This window comes from Anabas testudineus, chromosome 10 (genome assembly GCF_900324465.2).
Source record: "Anabas testudineus chromosome 10, fAnaTes1.2, whole genome shotgun sequence".
Taxonomy (NCBI): Eukaryota; Metazoa; Chordata; class Actinopteri; order Anabantiformes; family Anabantidae; genus Anabas; species Anabas testudineus.
Genome location: NC_046619.1, coordinates 11879638 through 11902978, shown reverse-complemented (window position 1 = coordinate 11902978; position 23341 = coordinate 11879638). Strand labels below are relative to the sequence as shown.

Here is a 23341-nt window from a genome sequence, read left to right as displayed (position 1 = left end):
CCTAAAGTAGAGATGCTGTCATATAGAAGCTCGTACTGTGGCTCCCCAGTGAATCACACTGGGACAAACCCAGTGTGTTATTACGTCTGACTCAGCCACTTGTGTTTGTGCGTGGGATATTCTCCGCTTGACTCTGCCATGTTTCCTGCATATGTGTCTCCCTGCGTGTTGCCAGGTTTGACTAATGGCTGTATATGTTTGTCTTCCTGCAGGTCATTCAGCTCAGCCAGGCCCCGAGTGGAGCCAATAATGGGAACTACATGGATCGGTAATGAAGATGTGGAGAACACAGAAAAGCATCCGTCTGACAGTTGCCATAGCAACCACGTAACACAATGAGAGGAGTGGAGGGAGAGGAGTCGGCCATTTTGGGCATGTGCATGTACAAGGATTGATGTTGGAATGCAGCTGTGAGTAACTGGCTTGTCAAATGAACATGACTTATTATAATATAAAAGAAGAAAAAATGTATTTGCATTTTTTAACCTCTTTATTCAGGTACGTTCTCAGATGTCTCAAATCTGTTGGTCTGTTGTCGTGTTATCTTCAGGTAGAAACCTTAACCTATAAAAGCTGCATTACTAAAATGGATGTTGTGCCTGATTCATGAGCAACACTCAGTTCATCTCCATCCCTGAGGCTCCTCAGTCCCTCGCTACCTCCCCCAACATCTGCAGCAGTAAGTTAAAACCTGCTCCTTTTGTTTTGTTTAGTGACGTCTCCCATGGACTATTTATAGAGATGTGTGGTATTGTGCAAGACCTTGTCACAAAGAGCCTGTGCAGGCTGCCATGTTCCCTCCGGTCTCTGAGAGGAAAGATGAAGAACGTGTGGCTCTAGTGTGATGTTAAAGGACTTTGGGTGGAGTGATTTGGATGATTTTATCTAATGCTTTGTCACCATTAGTCACACACTGTAGAGCCAGCTGTTGCAACATGAGTTTTTGTCTTTTTAAAATGGCCAAAGCTAAAGTCGGGGCAGATTCAACATGCAGTACAACAGCAGCATGAGAAACATTTTTGCTCTGCTACTAGTTTTCACTGAAAATTAAAGCTTGTATAATACCAGTTTCTCTCTGATCACATTAATGCTGTTACAGAAATAATTTTCTCACTGCAGCATCTTTTAAAACAGGAATTCCAATTAATTTAATGATGTAAAAAAGCAATTAGGCTAATAATTAAAGTCGATGGGTGTAGAAGTGGATCATTTTATCAATAGAAGTTACACTACAATACATTCATTACACCCATTTATCTTGTGATGAGGGAATAGTGTTTAATAACGGTGCTGTGTGTTTTCACTTTTGAACTCACTGTTTCCGTTTTATCTGTCTCACAGCCACAAACACCTGAAATGGACCAAGAGCAAAGCTTCAACACTGAGTGCCGCAGTCTTGCTGCAATGTGGGTCAAACAGAAAATACCTCAGCAGAGATTTTTAATCAACAGCTCATTGGACGTTTAAGCATCTACCAGAGGTGAGTCTACAACAGTCTATACCTTGTAAGTGTATAAAGAAGAAATAACGTGACAATATTTTTAATGATTTCAGAATCTTTTTATTTGAAATGTCAGTGTCCAAGAGAAAATAAAACAGCAATATAAATATTAGCATAAAAATAAGAGTAACACAGGGGTAAAGCGTGGGGGATAAGCATTTGATAAGAAAGATAATACAGCAGGATAGAATAGTATTAATTCAGCAGCGGACGGACATACACATATATAATATTTATAATTTGTTCATATGGACAGAAAGAGAATGAGAGGCATTCTTTCACAAATGCACAAGATTAAATCACCGCAAAAGAACATTAAGAGGTTACAGAAGGATAGAAACATTTCATATTTTTTGTTTTGTTTCTTTACAGGGTGATAAAAGATAGTAGAGAGAAAATGAACACAAAAATATGCGCAACACATATCACAAGTTAGCTAGTCTACGCGTGTCACTTTGTTTTACTTATCTAAAGTTATCTTTAATTCATTTATTTACACTGAAGTTAGTTGGCTTTCATGGTGCTTAGTTACTACATTGCAACACAAACTGTTGAACATCTCAGATTTTTGAGGTTTTTTTTTTTCGTATTTTTCTTGAAAAACAAAATGCAACACATTCCAGTAGTAAGCCACGCCTTGTGGAGAGGGACTTTTATTTTGAAAATGTTGGACGTGGTCCCTACTATACAAACAACTGGCTCATTCCATCGACAGGACTTGTTTATTTACAGTGGGGAAGAGCCTCACAGGACCAGGGGGTGGAGGGAGGAGGTGAGTGTTACAGAGACTGAGGTTTTCCCAGTGGTTTCAGTGGTGGAGGGATATTTGAACATGCTCTCGATTGGCATCTCCTCACTAACAGGGACTTGGCTCAGTCTACCTCAGTCTGTGTACCCCTCACCACAACCCCTCCATACTTCCTGGTCCAGCCTGCAAGCTGCCTTCTCTCATGCAGTTGTTTGGCCGGGGGCCTGACAGACAGACAGACAGACAGATGGATGGCAAAGTAAAGACTTCATATCTTATGCAAACAATTCCTCTACGCTATTGAATCATTATCCCGCAATGAAAAATACATGTTACTGTCACATCACGAGGTCTCTTCAGCATTTTAGGATGTTTGGGGAAATACTCTGTCAAGACCCTAGAGGCCTAGAAAGTATCTAGAAATTCCTAAGCACTTAAGTTTACCACATCTATGTGTCTCCCTAAAGACGGAAGTGATTAGGACCCCGTCGGCGGGGCATCTTCAGAATAAAAACAGTGCATTTCTCATTGTTTGGCTCTCAATGTGGGGTAGTGAGTGAGGGGACGGACACGAGCTGAGTGTGAAGGGGAGGGGCTGGCAGAGGGGACTCAACATGCCTGTGCCCATCTGGAGGTTTAATACAAGAAGCTAGTCCCTGCTGCTTTACCAGCTGCATGGACAGCACGGCTCATGTCACGCTCCACCCTCTGCCAGCCCCTCCTCTGGGTGCATGCTCAGGTCATAAAAATATCAGGAGATTAAAATCTTATCTTTTAAACTATGATTACAAAAGTAATTCTCATTTTGAGTCAAGTAAATGCTACATGTGCATTATATTGACCTGCGATTGGAGGGAGAATAGTAGATTCATGTCATCCTCCTCTTTGCTTTTGCAATGCATAGTTTACAAATCTAAACTAGTATATGTGGTTTTAACCTTAAAGAGCATGCAGAAGAGTTTGTAATACCTGTCAAACAACAGCCTCGTATCCACAGGCGTATGCTTTAAAATCCTGCAAGGCTGGCCCTATATAGGAATCTAATGGATGGCAACTAGCGTACTTTACAACAGCGGCCTTTCCACTTCAGGAAAAGAGCACAATAAATCCAACATGAAAAACATGAACAGTTCATCTCTGAATACATCACTGCGTATAGCCTTGTCATCCCAGCAAGGTTCCTTACACTGAATCTCTTTGTCCATTTGATGTTTGCCAAAAGAAAAACAACAAAACAAAAAAAACCACAGTAACCCCCCAAACCCTGCCAAAAATATCTACTGACTGATGGTTGTAGCAATACTAGACCCTACACGAGTTATTAACACCAGCAACAGACTCCATCATATTCAGATTCTTCAAGACGCACTCTGAATAAGAACCATCGACATCGTCTGTGTGGTGAAAAGTGAGTCGCTGTCAGTATTTAGAGCATGAGTGACAGCAGAGCAGTAAGATACCTAATGGGGAGGGTGTGGGGGGTTGAACTTCTCATCAGATTAGGCCGGGTTGATCATTCCTCCACCTGTCTCCATCCTGATCTACTTTTTCTCCTTCTTGGTAGACTTCTTCTTGGAGGCGGGGGTCTGGGCTGCCTTAGGGGGCTCGGGCTGAGCCGATGCCTGCGGCGGGGGCAGAGCCTGTTGGGCGGCCTGCTGGGCCGTGGCCTGCTGCTGCTGGGGGTTGGAGGTAAGGGTGGCTGTGCTGCCAGGGATGTAGACGTTCTGGCGATAGTCTGGCACGTGCTGAAGAGTGAACTGGGGGCTGTAGCGAGTGCTGAGGCCCATGGTGCCAGGTCCCAGAGTGGCCGTAGCCTCACTCACTTCTGGGGGGAAGAGAGACGGAGTGGGGGAATAAGGGGTGAGGAGGGAGACGAGAGAGGGTTGAAACTGGTTAGACAATAAGAATTTAAACGTTTTTATTATGATGGTGTTTTAGGTGAGGGGTAATAAATCTAAATCATAAAAGCAGACATTTAAAACTTCTATCTAAACTTCATTAAAGGGAGACTCCGTGTGAAAATCATCTAACTTAATAAGAGGTTTCAGTAAAAAAAACAAAAAACGTCACGAGCAAATGTTTTTATTTGACTAACAATGATATAACTGCCTTCCCACCACCCTCCTGTGCTTCTGTCATGCATGCCCCGAGTCTGTGTGCACATGACGTAGCTGCTCAGTTCACAACGCTCCCACAGCCCCTGCATTGCAGAGCCAGAAACACAGATGCTCCCTCCCCCCCTCTCCTGTGGTTCTCAGCCTATAGAATCCAATGTGCAGATAAAAACTGTTCTGGCTTCTCGGGGCAAAGTAATTATACTAACAACATTTATAATATTTTGTCTGCTCTCATGCAGCGTTTTGTTAATAATGTTCCTCATGTGTTGTTCAATCAACAGAGAAATAAGGGTTAGATAAAAACTGACAGTGTAGAGGAGAGACAACCTTCAGCATTTATCACATGCTCTGCTTCTTTCCTTCCTGACAACACTGACAAACTGTTCACACCTGACTTTCTGCTGACATGCAGGTTACTGCTCAGCCCAACACAGAGCGTTCAAGGCAAAAGCTGCAGACAAGTGTCCAAGAGAGGAGGGTGGGAGATGTGTTGTGTCACTAGTTACAATAACAGTGGAAACAATGACTTGATCCTATTGTCTGTTTATACTGGAAATAAATCTGGACAAATTTGTCTCTCCACCATTTCTGTTATTTTGTGTTCGTCTGTTATATTTGTGTGTGTGTGTGTGTGTGTGTGTGTGTGTGTCCTCCGTCTTTGCAGAGACGGGACAGGAAGAGAAGGATTAGTGCAGTAGGATATTGAAATCGTTTGTTGTGTAGCAGTTAACTGAAGGAGGAAGTGCTCCTGATTATGATAAAACATTGTGTGTTCAGTGTGTACAGTTCAAACATGTACCTGTCATATCAAATTCAACACACTGAAGTGAGGTGGCTGCACTCACTGTCTGAATGTAAGAAAAAGTAAGGCAGAAGACTGGAGAGTGTAATCTCAAAGAGTTTAGACATTCATCAGTTTACATTTAGAAAATATCTATAACTACAGCTGGTACTGTTGCTACTTTTTGTAGATGTGTGTGTCCAGATAGGATCACTCGCAACAACGCAGAATGTTAAATGAGGTGAAGAAGAAGCAGAAACGAGGAACGACTGCTTTTTCAATCCAAGGGTTACTTTCCCACAGCACTGTGAATGTTTAGTGGGTGTGTTCAAAAAGACAAAACAGATTATATGTACCTTAAGCACTGTGTGGTTGGTGAGATGTGACTCAAGAATATTACATCATGTTTTATGAACTATTAGTGCCGAAAACCAGGTTAGGCTTATTTAATTTTTCTTACTGTAATAGGGCACCATACTACATGGAAACATCAATGTGGAGTGAGTTATATCAATGAGTGAGTCTGGCCAGATGCCCTCCAACCAAACAGGAATCTAAATAAACCAGCACTGCCCACACACACTGGCTAAACTGATAAACACAAAGAAGTGGGTTTAGAAAAGAGGATGAATTAATAGAAAGGAGGAAAAAAGATGAGAAGGTAAAGGACTCACCGTTAGCGGCAGCCATCAGGGCCTGGAGCTGCTCAGCTTCAGTAGGGGGCTGAGGCCAAGGGCCTGTTCCCATGGCAACCTCAGGTCCTCCAGTCGCCCTGTGGAGTAGGTAAGAAAGTAAAATGTAAATAACACAATGTCCTCTACAGTGTGTGTGTGTGTATGTGTGTGTTTAGCTGACTGGTTTGACAGTGGTTTATGATGTAAAGGCAAAGCAGCTGACGGTGAAGTACACAGCCCGAGGAAACGCAGCAAGGCTAACAAGGAGGATGTATAGTTTACAAAACAAGGTGTGTCTAAAACAAACACACACTCGTAAACACACTGTCATAAAGGCAGGTACAGGTAGCAAGCGTGTTTGCACATTCACACAAAGTAAACCTTGTACAACATTCACACTGTCTCCAGTATGACCATGAGCACTGCACTGTGTAGTAAATCTGATGAATTATTTAATGATCCCAGCTTTAAAGGGAAATAGCTGTCTGCGTAGTCACACATGCTGCGCTCAGTGAGCACTAAACATTACCATCTGGGCAAACTTCACCTTCAAAAGCTTGTTTATTTAAAGTCTGCCATTTGCATGTGGGGGCAACAAAGGAGAAAGCCGAGTTGTGATCTCTTATGCTCACCTTCGTATTTCCATGCTCACATTTGTGACACATCAACACAAGCTTTACAACTGACAACTGGGTCACAGTGCTTTACGTCTGGCTCAGGTCCTGTTCACAAACTAAAAATAAACCTTTACATTTAGATTTGTATCTACCGGTACACAGAAAAAACTAACAAATGTCTCTTCACTTCTGCAGAAGTCACAAGTAACAGAAATGAGTGTAAAATCCATTAGTTTGACTGTTTGGGGTAAAAACAAGCCACTTGTTGCCACAGAGCATTTAGTGGATGATCATTTACCCACAGGTATGTGGGTTGTAAGTTCTACTTCTGACAATTAAAGGCTGTAGTGATACCTGAGTAAAGGAAGACTGTATTTAGTTAATGCTCTAAATACATGGGACGTAAAGAGGAAATCTCTTTTCTATTTAAAACCAACAAAAAAACAAAAACAAACCTTGGACAAATTGGTCCGCTCAAGGGAGTTTAGAGAAAGTAAAGGACCCAGTGAGGGGATGAAAGTAAAAAAGAAATCCTAACAAAGCAACTGGACTCTGTTTAAGAGCAGGTTGCCAGATTACGTTGCCAAACTCTGAAGTGGTTTTCACTTCAGTGCCAGAGACCGAGGGAGAGAAGCATCAGCGACCTGTGCTAGACAACCAGTGAGACACAGACTAGGTAAGAGCATGGCCAGTAAGCCAGGGCAGCCATTTTGTGGCCCTTCACATCACGTCAGATAAGGAGGGAATGCTTCATTTGAGCTAAATTAGCATCTCTCTGTACTTATCACATCCTGTGGTTGTGTTAAGCGTTTCCTGTGGTCAGGATTATCACTTCCTGTGGGATGCCCTCGGTTGGCCAGACAGGACTATCATTTTTCCATTTTCTGCATGACATGTTTTATCTCTGAGGATGGTTCACCTTGTTGTTTTGCACAAAAACTATCTAGAAACAAAGTTTAACCTTAATTTATGCCCATCCATTCACATGGTTCACATGCTGACATGTGTCTCATCTGCATGTTGACCTCAGGAGTGCCATTTACTCCACCGAGGAACTTTTCAACCTCTAACAGGCATTTGAAAGAAATCAATCATGAGACAGTTGTTTTTATTGTCTCTGTCTTATCATCCAGGTAATAAATCACAGCGTAAAGCCACATGTGGTGATGTTGAGCTACAACCATCACAGACATACATGAAAGGCAACACTGTATGGTCAGCCAGTCCTCTCCAGACAGGGAGAGAAAACAACAGCTCTCAGACTATAATGACTATATGTAGAGCACACACACAAGGCATAGCAAATCTACAAAACACTGCACACAAACTCAAAAGTGTCACAATCCTTTCTACGCCACAGCAGGCATTGTGGCCTATGCACATCGATCAACAAACCCCATCAAACTTTTAGGGAGACTAACAGAAGCTATGGGTTAAGTACATCTACACACAGCACAGCAATCAACTGCGGTGCACTACCTAAAAGATTGGAGCCACTCTCTGCCCTTATCAGCTGATCAGATCTGTCTCCCACCAAACACTGATTTGACAAAACTGAACACTGATCAGCCACTAAGGACCGAAAGGGACCATACAGTGTCTACATCTAAATTGGTACCTTGTCCCACTCTTCGGCGTCCATCGTATGTGTGTACCGTACGGCATGTGGGGACTAAAAACACAACAAGTTATACAGTCTGAAAGAACCATTTTGTACAGAGATGTAGTGTACGAGTCCGTTATATCCATTTCAAATACCAGAGATGGGAAAATGGGATGGGATTTCTTTTTGACCACTAACATCAATGTCAATCCCAGAGATGGTGGTGACTTGTGCTTGTATGTGTCTAACATTTTCCTGACTTGGCTCAGCAGAGCTTTATACCCCAGCTGGTATGTTTCAGAGAAGCCTTGACTCATAGAAAGTGTTATGAAATCATTGTTGTTAAACTATTACTGCACACACTCCAGTTTCCCCCACAACAGAAACAAATAGCAACACACACACACACTCGCTAAAAGACACAGCTGAAATAGAGAAACACAATTCAACTGCTGTCATTCAATGGGCAAGCCACTGATTTATGAGAATTTAATTTCAGCCAGTGTGATGAAGAGAGAGCTAAAAGGATAAACACACTTCCCCATCCCCCCACTGGCTCTGGCCACCGTCCCTCATCAGCAGTACTGAGTGATGGTGCACAGGCTCAGAGAGTGCAGAGAGGAGCGCAGGGGAGGGGGAGGGGGAGTGGAAGCTGTGGCAGCCATTTTATAAAGCAGTGTGGAAGGAGGCAAAGATGCTCATTTGGGAATGTTAATCAAGACTCTGAATTAGCTGAGCAGAAGCGAGCAATAACACGCAACAATAAAGTGCACCATCGTTTAATTCAATTCAGATTCAGGTCAGACTGCTGCATTATGGTCTTGATGCAGAGATCTTAATGGCTGCAGCACTAGCTGCTACATCCCCCACTCTGTTTTCACCCCTCTTCCTTCATCACTCTCTATCATTACGATAAGCTTGCCTTGTGCAGCATAATAGCATGTCCTTGACATAACTACATTTTATCAGCGTGTGTGTGTGATTGTGTGTGTTAGTGTGTCCGTTTACTCACCCGCTAGGTCCGGGTCTCTGTCCCTGTGTGAAGCGCCAGTCATTGTTGGGAGGTTTTTGCTGTGAAGAGAACAGAAGATGCAACATGAAATGTATGTTTCCTTGCAGTAATGGACAGAGACCGACCATTGGGTTCGTAACGTGTTGCTTTTATGCTGACACATCAGTGTGTTATGGTGTTTATGTCTGGACGTGTGATTTCGAAAACCTTTTCCCTTATTTTCAGCTAAGAGTTACAGATGGCAACAAATATCTGTATGCTCAGACATCCATGTTGTTCCAAGAGCTGGAATACACACACGCACACACACACACACACACACTTGTTGAGGGACATATTAGTTCGCTTCCCATGTATCTACATGGCTTTCATTAAAAACTATTCTATGCAGAGATGCAGAGAGTCCTTTCAATGTTGTTTGTTATGGAGATAGTTTAGATAAAGCTAAAAAGGTGGCTTAGCTGCGATGAAAGCCTCTCATCTCTGTATGTTTCTGCCACTCTCTATTAATCTTCAAGCCTGCTGCACTCTTGTTCATCACTACCTCACTGACCATGTCACCATGTCTTTTCCCATCTCTCTAGCTCTCTCCCTCTCTCTCAGTCTCTCTTGTTGTGCAGTGATGCGGTGAATAGACCCTTGGCTTGGCTCCAGATTCTGCCGCCTAATCGACACAAGAGCTCCCAGGAGAGAGAGAGAGGCCAGCAGGATGATGTGCTGCATTATTAAAAGAGCTGTTCACCCCGAGGGAATGATGGAAAGACGCAAGAGAGCAGCAGAGAAAACATAAAGAAAAAAAATACCTATACAAAAGGAAGAGTACAAGTAAACCAGGAACAAATGCAGCAGTGAATGGTGTTAATGTGAGCACAAAAAGAGTAAGGAAGCAGAAAATGAAACAGAATATCAGTGCAGACAAAACAAGTGAAAGATTGTTCATCGTTTTGTTTACAAAGTACCTGTGAAGGACACTACAGGGTGAGATTGAGTGTGATTGGTAAAGGAGTGACAGAGGTCTGTAGCAATAATAAAATACAACTATTGAACAAACCTGTGATGGATTCAATGTTGAGCTAAATAGCTGTCAGTGGATTAAGAATTAGAAGAAGAGGAGCAGAGTCTGGTCAATGTTGAAAGTCTAAAAATGGACTTTGAGACATATGTGTATGTATGTGTGTGTGGCCCCGTAAGTCTGTCTGCGTTCTGGTAGGAACAGAAAAAGATCACTCCTGAGTGGAGCCAAACATCCACAGAGAGGCCCTGCATTCCAGTTGTGTGATTCGTTCTCACCACACATACATTCACAGACACACACTTTCATTTCCAAGGTTAGGTCCCACTGCGGGTATGTGGAATAAAGGTTAGAAAACTCTGAACTGGAATACTGGGCCCCAAATAGCTAAAGCAAAATATCTGATTTAAAGTTCTTGGGTTATCACAACCAGGGAAAACACAACCCGAGCCAGGTTTAATAGCATGATAAAGATTAAAATCTAATTGACTTTAGCTCAAATTAATTGAGCTATGATTGCTTGTTTATTACCAAGTCTCTGAAGTAGGTTTATCATCAAAGATGAGTTAGAGGCATTCAAAATGCACAAATGTTTTCTTAAGAGCAGGCAAGAGAGACAGAAGAGGTTAGTCAGACCACTCGGGCACATTTGGCCACTGTAGATAGACAAAGACACATTACAGCTCTAATGGCATCAGCTGTCATTTAACAAAAAGACTTTCAAACCAACCTGGAAGCTTTCAGCACTCTTATTCTGTTTTTATGTTTTATGTCAAAGTTGAACCAAAGAGATTTTAGGCATCTGCAGGTGAATTACAACTTGATTTTAATCCTAGGCGACTGCACCTTGAAGTGTCAGTTAAAGTATGATCATCTTAAAAGAGCAGATGGATACATCAGAGGGTGTGAGGTGGACTGACCAGCACAGTCAGATCTACAGTAAATGCTAGTAAAAGTGTGAGTTTTAAGCTAATAAATCTGAAGTTAATCACTTCAAAGCAATACACGAATGATGGTGTACAATGGACAATTAATTCTCTTTCCCACTGACAGGTGAAATAATATAGTTCAAGCACACGTTTCATTCACACACCTGGTTTTCTTTGTGGAAGATCCAGTTTCCTAACATACACACAAATTGTATCGGTGTAAAAAGACCTGTGGCTAGTCTGCACCTGGTGCTCAGGCTGAAAAGAGGAAGCTGTTTATGATAATGCTCTGTTAGTCTTTGGCACACACAGAGCACATCATATAATCTTCAGCACACACAGTCAAGACTCACACCTTCTCAAGCGTTTCCAAAGACAGCGCCCTTTAATGCTAGGACTTGTTTATACCAGTGGAAATCAGAGTGTTTAATCTCTAAAATGCTGGATGATACTGACACTAGAACAAAGCACAATGTGTTGTGCCTGATTTGAATATTCTCCGTCCTTAAACAAATATAATGACTCAACCTTCACTGAACAGCATGTGCTGCTTTACCACCCTTAGAAAAAATTTGATAAATTTAATGTAATTTCTTCCTAAACGTTTGTCTTATAGCACATATTTGAATAGAGCCTGCCAAAGCAGTGTGCTACACATGAATACAGGATACATAGATGGGCAGTGGGAAGGCCCCAGGGTGCTTCTAAAATTACACACTACTGGAGGAGTTCTCGTGCCTGATGCTTTATACACACAATCACGCACAAGCACATAAACACCCACAGTGATGGCTGCTGCTCTAAAGCCATTATAGCCTGTGCCGTCTGTCACTGTGGAACACGTGCGTAAAGCTATCTCTCCTTTCCCCTTATCTATCTGTCTATCTCTTTTTTTCTGTTGTCCTCATTGCACACGTGTCACTAGAGTGTGGGGACAGATGGTACCCTGCTGACCTGAGGGACAGCCTAATTCAACACAGACTAGGTCATGAGAAACAGGAGAATTTCATATGTATTAAACAGGCACAAGGGTAAACATCATGTTTTGTAGAGAATAAATTGTTAAAATCCCACAGCAACAATGACCTTCAGCCATCAATTTTATATTCAACATGACGTGACTGAGGATCTATGATTAGAAGAACACATTTTTACTTTGACTTTTACTAAGATGAATCATCCTGGCGAACACAGTCAGGGTTAGAAAATGGCTGACAGTGCTCCTTTTGCAATGTACCACTAAATGGGCTGTCTGTGTCTGTTGTGCATGTGAATATTGTCTGGTCAGCCCTTCTTCACACCCCAGTCTGAGCACATGGAAAGGAGGATCTAAACATGAAAGTTAGAAATGGTTGCTCACACAGCAAGAACAGCTTCACTTATGTGATGCTGAGTCCTGGAACCAATCACCAAAGGTTCAGAGGACAACAGGAAGTCGGGGGTCAGGCCACTGACCCTCTGAATTCCTGTTTTTCAGCCACTGCTTTATTCTTTGACTCTTCCCCCACCCCTTTTACGATTTTCTTTCCTTTGCCCTTTCCTCTTCCCCCTCCATCCTCCTTCTGTCATCCTGTTCCTCACTGTCTCCCAGCCATTCCACTGAGCCAACACTGCAGGACCTATTCTCATCTGTTTGCCTCCTCCTCCCCATCTGTTGGAAGCACTTATGTTTCTCCCTTCCTTTACCATTTCTTCAGATATCTTCAACTACCTTGTTCCAGCCTCACTCCATCTCCATCTTTCATATTCATAAAGGCGAGTTCTTCTCTGCCAAGTTAGTTACTGGAAGTCAGAGATAGTAACTACGTTTCCTAGCCTTGAGTCACATTAAATATTCAGCTGCTGTGCACTGCCAAAACCTGTCTAGTAGGACAACAAAGCTCTAAGAGCTTTTTTACCACAGAGAGAGGAATCCACATGCTAAAATAACCAGAGGTTTGCGAAACTATGTGACTGAGAAAATCTGGGCTTTAAAGTATCAAACCTATGTTGTCAAACTCTTCCATACACACACACGATTACAATATCAGAAACGCAAATATTTTAGATAGTTGTGCATCTTCAAAACCAACAAATCATCCGTACTGAAACCTGCATTGGTCTTATCCCAGCATTTCCAATAGTGCTTTCTCTTCCATTTAAACCCTCACCTCACTGGCTGAGTTCATAAGGTGCTTCCTGCTGAGTGTCATGTTGAGTGTGTTGTTGTGACTCAGCATGGGTGTCTTCATAAATACAAAGTCACTTCGGCTAGATATGGTGGAGTAGCAAGGTCTGTAGGTGCGTGTGTGTGGATCCTGGGGGCCTCCCACAACCTCCATATATCGTATTGGCCCATCAGTGTTGAGCTGCAGGTGCAGGTCCTTGCTGGTCCTCTGATGGTAGCGGCTGGTCCTGTGGCGACTGTAGCAGCAGTCAGAGCCCCCCAGCCCTGGGCCACGGTGCCTTAGGCATCGTACCATGAGTACGACAAAGGTAATAAAGGACACAGCTGATACACAGGCTAGAGAGATGATGAGGTACAGAGTGATGTCCGACATCCCAGTGCGCTGGTAAAAGGATGTGTGGCGTGGGTTTGTTGGAGCATTGTTTACTGTGACCTTCTCATCCACAGTCACTGTAATGTTCACAGAACAGGACTTTGGTGGTTCACCATTATCCTGGATGATGACCATGATGTCATAAGCTGAGCCCCCTTCCTCTTCAGCCCATTTGTGAGCTGTCCGGAGCTCCCCGGTGTGAGCTCCAATACGGAACATGCCAGCATTTGGTCCAGGGGCAATGGAGTAAAACAACCATGCATTGTGCCCACTATCTGCATCCACCCCCACAAGTTTATTTATGAGGTGCCCTGGGCCAGCAGATGGGGGCACAGTGAGCTGTAGTCGTGTTTCTTTTGGGTAGGAGGGGTGTACAATCACTGGTGCATTGTCATTCACGTCCACTACAAAGACATGCACAGTGACGTTTGCTGTCCGTGGAGGCGCCCCTGCATCCCGGGCCTGCACCTCAACACGGAAAGCATTAAGCTGTTCATGATCCAGAGAGCGCATGCTGTAGATGTGTCCACTCTCTGGGTTAATGTAGACATAAGAAGAAATGGGTGAACCCTGCACCATGCTAGGAAGGATGGAGTAGGAGATGCGAGCATTGTCACCAAGGTCTGGGTCTGTGGCTGACACAGAAGCAATGGGTGCACTGGGAGCATTGTTCTCTGGGATGTCCACAGAATATGAAGGCTGAGAGAATACAGGGGCATTATCATTTACATCTGAAAGCTTCACCACAAAGGTTGTTTGTGATGAAAGGCGAGGTGTACCAGCATCAGTGGCCTTGATGACCACGGTGTACTCTGGGACAGTCTCGCGGTCCAGGTTACCAGCAGTGATGAGACTGTAGTGTTTGCCAAAAGCTGAATTAAGTTTGAATGGCAAACCTGGTTGGACAGTTAATGTAACCTCCCCATTCACACCAGAGTCCAGGTCCCGTGCACTTATGAGAGCTATCACGGTATCTGGTGCAGAGTCTTCTCTGATTGGACTAGTCAGTGATGTTAGTGTCACTTCTGGTGCGTTGTCATTCACATCAATGATGTCTACTATGACATTACATGAGCCCTCCATAGCTGGAGATCCACCATCTCTGGCCTGCACCGTGATGTGGTATGCAGTGGCTTTCTCATAATCCACATCCCCCTTCACGTGGATCTCCCCGCTTTTAGAATCCACACTGAAAAGCTTGAGAACTCGTTCTGGTGTGTATTTGCTAAACAGGAAAGAGATGTCTCCGTTATTGCCCGAATCCGCGTCAGTCGCGTTCAATTTCGTCACTAAAGTGCCCCGTGCAACATTTTCTAATAGTCTAACTTTCTTTACCGGCTCGTCAAAGACGGGCGCGTTGTCATTTACATCCAGGATTTTAATGAGTAGGAGTGTTGAGCCAGATTTCTCTGACTGACCCCCATCTACAGCAGTGAGCAGCAGGCGAAACGAGGCCTGCGTCTCTCTGTCCAGAGGTTTATCAACCACTAGCTCAGGAAACTTGCTGCCGTCACTTTTAGTTTCCACTTTTAAAACAAAAAAGTCATTTGCTGCTAGATGGTAAGTGCGTAACGAGTTGGTACCCACGTCCGGGTCGTGCGCGCTCTCCAAGCGGAACCTTGTCCCCGGCGCGGCCGCCTCTGATATCTCTAAAGAAATGTTGCTGGTTGAAAACTGAGGTGCATTGTCGTTAACATCCACAATGTCCACCACGACTCGATGAATCTCTAGAGGATTTTCCAGAAGTATTTGAAGGTGTAGTGAACACGCTGAACTTAATTCGCACAATTGTTCCCTGTCGATTTTTTGTTTAATAACCAAATCGCCGGTCTCCTGCTTTACCTCAAAGTACTGAGTTGTGGATTCCGACACCAGCCTCAAGCTCCTCTGAACGATCCGCTGAGCTGTGAGACTTAAATCTTTTGCGATATTCCCAACGACAGATCCCGGATTTAGTTCCTCAGATACGGAATAGCTGAGCTGAGCGGACGCACAAGAGAGGCACGTCAGATAAAACCAGATTCTCCACAGCCTCCCTCCTCGGGAGCGCTTTCTCTGCCTCGAGTCCATTGTGCTGCGCTCCGAGGATCGGGGATTGGGAAAGTTTCTAACCTCTTGTTTCACCGTAACGTATCCATAGCAGTATTAAAACCAGGTTACCAGGCTCGGTGATAAACATTTCCGCTTCAAAAACAGAGCGATGGGAAGTTTTGAAGTAATCATGGCGATCGACTATGAAAAGAAAACGAAAACCCAAAGTATTTTCCTTCTCCCCTGAAACTCTCTGCTCTGTCTCCTCTGCCTCACTCCTCTCAGGGGCGGGGAGAGGACACACAGGCCTTCACTCCCATTGGAAGACAGGGCTGGACCAGCGCTGTCACCCAGCTCTCTCACTCACACTGAAAACTTTCCAGTGACTTCACTCACAGACAAATATCAACTTCATTCTAATGTGAAACTTTTAGGATGATAATGAAGCTGCTTGACAGAGGGAACTGCTATGACTGTGTAAGATGCTGTTTTAAAGTACACAATGAAATATATGGAGGACAGATGTTATCGTGGTGGTGAACTATTGGAAATAATTAGTCACGTGCTCTCATTCAGAGCTCCTCATAGTTAAAACACAAAACACAGCAGCTGTCATTTATAGCAGTGCTACAAGTATCCGCCGGGGGGCGTTGTTTCCAAACTGGTTTTCCTTTTCTACCAAGCCTACATTTAGAGAGGCGTTATTCAGTTAAGCAGATATTGACAATTTTATATATAGAAAGAGCGATATAAATATATATCCATATAAATGTATACAAACTATAAAACTTACAAGCAGATGAAGACCAAGTTGAAAATCTTAATTACGCAGCTCGAACTGAACAGCAAGATGAGAAGAAAGTAGCTGATTGAAAACATTACGAAACAATGTACTGTACTTTATTAAAACTGTCAGAATACTGATGAAACGTTAACAACATTAAGGACTTAGTGTAATTAGTGTAATGTATAAACTCTTTCATTATTTTAAATGATAAAATTGAATAATATACACTTCTGTACTTCTATGTTTAACCATAGTCAACAAAAAAGTACAGAAGGAAAATCTGAATCTAAAAAGAAAGCAAAACAAACCCCAGATTACTTCTGTTCAGTCCACTTTTACAGAAACTATTTCACACAATACCATGTGACTTTCTGCTCACCTGCTGGCTCTCAAAGGTCCAGGTGCTGTCGGGTAAAGACGCATCCAGGACACTGATCACCTCCTTAAAGTCTGTGGTGCTGCTGGGCTTAATCAAAGTGAAATCACTGTACTCTGACATGGGGGACATACAGGACCTGAACGACTGACTCTGAGACAACATGTCTCCTCCCAGGACCTCCACGTACTTTATAGGTCCGTCAGTGTTGAGCTGAATCTGCAGGTTTCTGTTGGGGTTCTTGTAATCATCACAGTCGCTGCGTCTCATGCAGCAACTACCGCTGCTTCTGCTGTTCCTGATGCATTTAACTGCTAAGATGAGAAAAGTCAGCAGAGACAGCACGGACACCGAGGCCACAGACACAATCAAATACAGGGTGATTCTCCCATTTTTCCTGCTGGGCTCGGACGATTTCTGTCGCAGGTCTAAGATGGGCTCATGGAGGCCGTCCTCCAGCAGGATGGACACCGTGACGGTGGAGGACTGGACCGGCTCCCCGTCGTCCTTGATCTCTATAAGCAGCCTCTGAGAGGAGTCGTCCTGCTCGGACACAGCGCGTTTAGTCCTCACCTCCCCTGTGTACAGGTTGACAGTGAACAGAGACGCGTCTGTGGCCTCCGCCAGTCTGTAGGAGATCCAGGCGTTATGGCCCGAGTCAGCGTCCACGGCCGTCACCTTAGTGACCAGGTGACCCGCTTTAGCGGAGCGGGGCATCCTCTGATGAGAGAGGGAGCCCAGGGCAGCGGAGGAGGGGTAGATAACAGCGGGGGCATTGTCGTTCTGGTCCAGGATGAAAACATGGACAGTGGCGTTGCTGCTGAGAGACGGAGAGCCCTGATCCTTTGCCTGAACCTGAATCTGAAACACCTTCACTTTCTCATAGTCAAACGAGTGCATGCTGTAGATGCTGCCGTTATCGGAGTTAATGTAAACATACGAGGACACAGACACGTCCTGGACTTTCGAGTCCAGTATAGAATAAGAGATTTTAGCGTTTTCACCAAAGTCCAGGTCAGACGCTGATACCGAGTACAGTATAGAGCCTGGTACACCGTTCTCTTTTAAATAGACATTATAGGAGGGCTGGGTGAATACAGGAGGGTTATCATTCACATCAGTGATGCTGACAGGAATCGTTTTCTTACTGGACAGAGGAGGAGAACCTGAATCTGTCGCTGTTATCTCAATGTTATACTCTGAGAAAGTCTCTCGGTCCAGTGGACCAGTGGTAACTAGTGCATAATTATTAGAAAATGAAGGCTTTAAATTGAAAGGAGGGCCACTGGTGACCTGTAATGCAACTTTAGCGTTGTCAGCAGAGTCGAGGTCTCGTGCACTGATCAAAGCCACCACTGTGCCACTTGGTGCGTCTTCACGCACGGGCTTTGGTTGAGAAGTGAGGACAATGTCTGGAGCGTTGTCATTGAAGTCAGTGATATCAACCTGCACACGACAGTGACCCTCCATTTCAGGACTGCCGTTATCTTTTGCATTTACATCGATGTCATAGGATTTGGTGGTTTCATAGTCTAACTCTCCCTTCAGAGTGATTTCCCCGGTCAGTGGGTTAATATCGAACATTGACAATACTGAATCTGGTGTCCGAGAACCAAATGAAAACTGAATTTCACCATTTAACCCTTCGTCTGCATCTGTAGCTTTGGGCTTGATAACGACAGTTCCCTTTACACTTCTTTCACCCAGGGTTACTTTGTAAACATTTTTTTCAAATACTGGGAAATTGTCATTTATATCAAGCACATTTATTGTTATTTGGGAGGTTCCGGATCTTACAGGATTTCCCCCGTCGAGTGCAGTTAGTAATATTTTATGAACAGCTTTCTTCTCTCGATCTAAAGGTTTTTCTAAAACGAGTTCAGGAACGGGCTTACCACCCTCGATCTCTTTAATTTTAAGAGAACAACAGTCGTTTTTACTCAGAGTGTATGATTTGAGTGAATTGCTTCCCACATCCGGGTCCGTTGCACTCTCCAAAGGAAAACGCGTGCCAACAGCTGCTGATTCTGCTATTTTTAAAGACAATTCATTTGAAATGAAGTTTGGCGAGTTGTCATTAATATCTCGTATTTCAACCTCAATTCGATGTAACTGTAGCGGATCCTCAATCACCACCTGCAGAGGTAGAACACAGCTGATGCTTTGTCCACATAAAGCCTCTCTGTCTATTCTGTCATTCACCACCAGCTCGCCCTTCCCCGCATCCACACTGAAATACTGCTCACCAGCCTCAGAGGCGACACGCAGCTTACGGTCATAAATGTCTGATAGTCCTAAACCCAGATCTTTGGCTAGATTTCCTACCACAGAGCCTTGTTTTAGTTCCTCTGGGATGCTGTAGCGAGTCTGTCCGTCTATTGTAATCCACAAGAGAAAGAAATGATGCCACCAAAGAGCCAGCCACCTCCAGTCTCGGTATCCCATTCTCTTTGTCATCCCTAATTCAGTAAAACACATCATTTCCAATTCCCAGGACCAAATGACATAAACTCAAATTCCATATTCCAGCAGCGAGACGTAATCCATAAAAAAGACGCATGTTCAGTGTGAATGCGAGAATTAAAATCAAACGATATATCCACAGAATATGAACCATTTACCTACTCTCCCTTCACTCCGAGCTTTGTGGTTTTGGTGCTGAAGCTGCATGGGGGATGGAGTAGATCTCTTTGTACAGTTCTAAATGCTATTGGTGCACAGCATCCATCTCTCACATCCAATGAGAGCGACTCTGAGCAGCATCGTTAAAGACACACTAACCATTTTACACTGAAGGTAAAAAACGAATGAACTCCTTTAACGTTTTCTGTCGTTGCTTTATATCATTGTAAACAAAATTTTATTCATGTCTGTAAATCATATAATAAATTTATTGTTGAACAACTTCGATTTTACTAAAACCAGGCTAAATTGTCCTCTGGTTACATTTTGAATGCAGTTAATCGTCCCAGTACATGTAATAAGTGAAAAACGCTGAAGTGTGGTTATTAAATGTTCACGTGTTTCCAGTTTTACTCCTTGAGTAAATCAACAACAACAAAGTGTCTCATAGACAAGAGTCGCTGTCCATGTCTGTGGTGCTGAAACGCTCAGCTCCATTTTCAACTTAAACACCCTCCTCAGGTCAAAGGATGAAAGATGTCATAAAAGGTGCCAAATAAACTGAATCGTTATAATCATAATTTGTAAATAATGTATAGAATTAACAGAATCATATTTTCATTTTTAATATACTGACAAAAAAATTAAATTAAAAATATCCAGAATCGCTAGAGGTTTTTTTTTTTACAGTGAGAGCAGTCATTTTCATTTCTTTGCGGTCACTGTAGCTTAAACAACCATAATAAATATAAATCAGCATATTTTATTCTTTATTTTACTCTTTGCTCACCTGCTGGCTCTCAAAGGTCCAGGTGCTGTCGGGTAAAGACGCATCCAGGACACTGATCACCTCCTTAAAGTCTGTGGTGCTGCTGGGCTTAATCAAAGTGAAATCACTGTACTCTGACATGGGGGACATACAGGACCTGAACGACTGACTCTGAGACAACATGTCTCCTCCCAGGACCTCCACGTACTTTATAGGACCGTCAGTGTTGAGCTGAATCTGCAGGTTTCTGTTGGGGTTCTTGTAATCATCACAGTCGCTGCGTCTCATGCAGCAACTACCGCTGCTTCTGCTGTTCCTGATGCATTTAACTGCTAAGATGAGAAAAGTCAGCAGAGACAGCACGGACACCGAGGCCAGAGACACAATCAAATACAGGGTGATTCTCCCATTTTTCCTGCTGGGCTCGGACGATTTCTGTCGCAGGTCTAAGATGGGCTCATGGAGGCCGTCCTCCAGCAGGATGGACACCGTGACGGTGGAGGACTGGACCGGTTCCCCGTCGTCCTTGATCTCTATAAGCAGCCTCTGAGAGGAGTCGTCCTGCTCGGACACAGCGCGTTTAGTCCTCACCTCCCCTGTGTACAGGTTGACAGTGAACAGAGACGCGTCTGTGGCCTCCGCCAGTCTGTAGGAGATCCAGGCGTTATGGCCCGAGTCAGCGTCCACGGCCGTCACCTTAGTGACCAGGTGACCCGCTTTAGCGGAGCGGGGCATCCTCTGATGAGAGAGGGAGCCCAGGGCAGCGGAGGAGGGGTAGATAACAGCGGGGGCATTGTCGTTCTGGTCCAGGATGAAAACATGGACAGTGGCGTTGCTGCTGAGAGACGGAGAGCCCTGATCCTTTGCCTGAACCTGAATCTGAAACACCTTCACTTTCTCATAGTCAAACGAGTGCATGCTGTAGATGCTGCCGTTATCGGAGTTAATGTAAACATACGAGGACACAGACACGTCCTGGACTTTCGAGTCCAGTATAGAATAAGAGATTTTAGCGTTTTCACCAAAGTCCAGGTCAGACGCTGATACCGAGTACAGTATAGAGCCTGGTACACCGTTCTCTTTTAAATAGACATTATAGGAGGGCTGGGTGAATACAGGAGGGTTATCATTCACATCAGTGATGCTGACAGGAATCGTTTTCTTACTGGACAGAGGAGGAGAACCTGAATCTGTCGCTGTTATTTCAATGTTATACTCTGAGAACCTCTCTCGGTCCAGTGGACCAGTTGTAACTAGTGCATAATTATTAGAAAATGAAGGTTTTAGACTGAAGGGAGACCCCTTTGGGAGTTTTAATGTCACTTTTGCGTTATCACCGGAGTCCAGGTCTCGTGCTCTAAGTAAAGCTACTACTGTCCCTTTTGGTGCGTCCTCGCGTACTGGACTTGGATTTGAAGTAAGAACTATTTCTGGTGCATTATCATTAACATCTGTAACCATCACCTGCACACGACAGTGACCCTCCATTTCGGGAACGCCTTTATCTTTTGCAGTAATATCTAGTTCGTGTACTGCCTTGTTTTCATAATCTAACGGCCCCACTAAAGAAATCTCACCTGTACCGGCATGTAAATGAAAAATGGACAAAACAGAGTGAGGTGTGTGCTCAGAAAATGCATATTCAATCTGCCCATTAACACCCTCATCTGCGTCTGTGGCTTCAACCTTGACAATTACAGAACCATTTACACTATTCTCATGTACAGTTACACCATACAACGGCTTCGTGAAAACAGGAATATTGTCATTAATGTCGAGCACACTGACTACGATACTTGTAGTTCCACTTTTCACCGGATTACCTCCGTCTAATGCTGTCAGTAGTAACTGATGTACACTTTGTTTCTCTCTATCTAGTGATTTCTCTAGAACTAGCTCCGGGACCTTTCTATTATCAGGCAGCTCTTTAATCCTTAAACTAAAACACTCATCTTTACTCAGAGTATAAGATTTTACGGAATTACTACCAACATCCAGATCCTGAGCTGTTTCTAAAGGGAAGCGGATGCCTGTGGCAGTAGATTCTGCTATCTTTAAAGATCGCTCCTCTGTTGAAAAAATGGGCAAATTGTCATTTATGTCCTTTATTTCTACTTCTATTCGGTGCAACTGAAGTGGATTCTCGGTTAAAACTTGCAAAGGCAACACACAGCTGGCGCTTTGTCCACATAAAGCCTCTCTGTCTATTCTGTCATTCACCACCAGCTCGCCCTTCCCCGCATCCACACTGAAATACTGCTCACCAGCCTCAGAGGCGACACGCAGATTACGGTCATAAATGTCTGATAGTCCTAAACCCAGATCTTTGGCTAGATTTCCTACCACAGAGCCTTGTTTTAGTTCCTCTGGGATGCTGTAGCGAGTCTGTCCGTCTATTGTAATCCACAAGAGAAAGAAATGATGCCACCAAAGCGCCAGCCACCTCCAGTCTCGGTATCCCATTCTCTTTGTCATTCCCGATCCGTTAGAATATGTAATTTCCCATAAAGATATTCATCAACATAATCCACGATTCAAAGCCATCACCAGAATGGACATTCCTTAAATAATTGGTAATAAAATATATATTCCAGTCGTCTTTGACTAAGCGCATCTCCTCTTCAGCTCTAAGCACCGTGAGGTTTGCCGTGCTCAGAGTGAATGGGGGGATGGAGTAGATCTCTTTGTACAGTTCTGTATGCTATTGGTTCACAGCATCCATCTTTTCTGTCCAATCACAGACAGGTTACTCTCCCCACACAGCAGACCCCCAAGGCGGCAGAGCATTTTGACAATATAACAAGTGAGAATGGTGCAATACCTATGTGCGGAAAATTTATTAAATACAATTCAGCTGATTATAATTTTGATGTGCGAATGTTAAAACATCCAAATCCACTTCTGCAAACGAACCATAGATATCAATAAATTACCAACCTTAACACCCTCATTCAAAAATACATATTTTCGATAATTTACCATAAATTATGAAAATATGCTGTAAAAAGTATAAACAATATCGGATTAAACGTGTTAATAAATGCACAGTGTTTGCCTTGTATAAAAATAAAGTGCGATGTACAGGATCACAATAAATATCTACATGTAATGTTAAGTTAATTATTAACAACTCAAAACAGATCTGTTGTCATTGTTTCACAGTTTTGGCACTGACGCCGTTATTTTATATTCAGGAATACATTTTGGAATAGATGTTTTTCG

General features: G+C 43.5%; 1 protein-coding gene and 1 long non-coding RNA gene across 18 annotated transcripts in view; one reads left to right on the top strand and one right to left on the bottom strand.

Moving 5' to 3' along the window:
- Positions 1-245: 245 nt before the first annotated feature.
- LOC113160612 lies at positions 246-3493 on the top strand. The gene is made up of 3 exons (XR_003298703.1): positions 246-410; positions 551-679; positions 1342-3493. It is a non-coding gene; the product is annotated as an uncharacterized LOC113160612 (long non-coding RNA).
- Positions 2102-23341, bottom strand: part of LOC113160594 (protocadherin gamma-C5-like) — a 228525-nt gene continuing 207285 nt past the window's right edge. For 12 of the 17 annotated variants that reach the window (XM_026357930.1, XM_026357931.1, XM_026357934.2 and 9 more), the window contains exons 2-4: positions 9054-9112; positions 5822-5919; positions 2102-4074 (exon numbers count right to left, since the gene is read on the bottom strand). In XM_026357930.1, the coding sequence (XP_026213715.1) occupies positions 3791-4074; positions 5822-5919; positions 9054-9112 (441 nt within the window). In that variant the 3' untranslated portion in view covers positions 2102-3790. Of the gene's footprint in view, positions 4075-5821; positions 5920-9053; positions 9113-13144; positions 15869-16731; positions 19443-20140; positions 22880-23341 lie in introns of those variants that run through there. The other 5 variants (XM_026357922.1, XM_026357918.1, XM_026357919.1 and 2 more) reach the window with 5 other exon arrangements.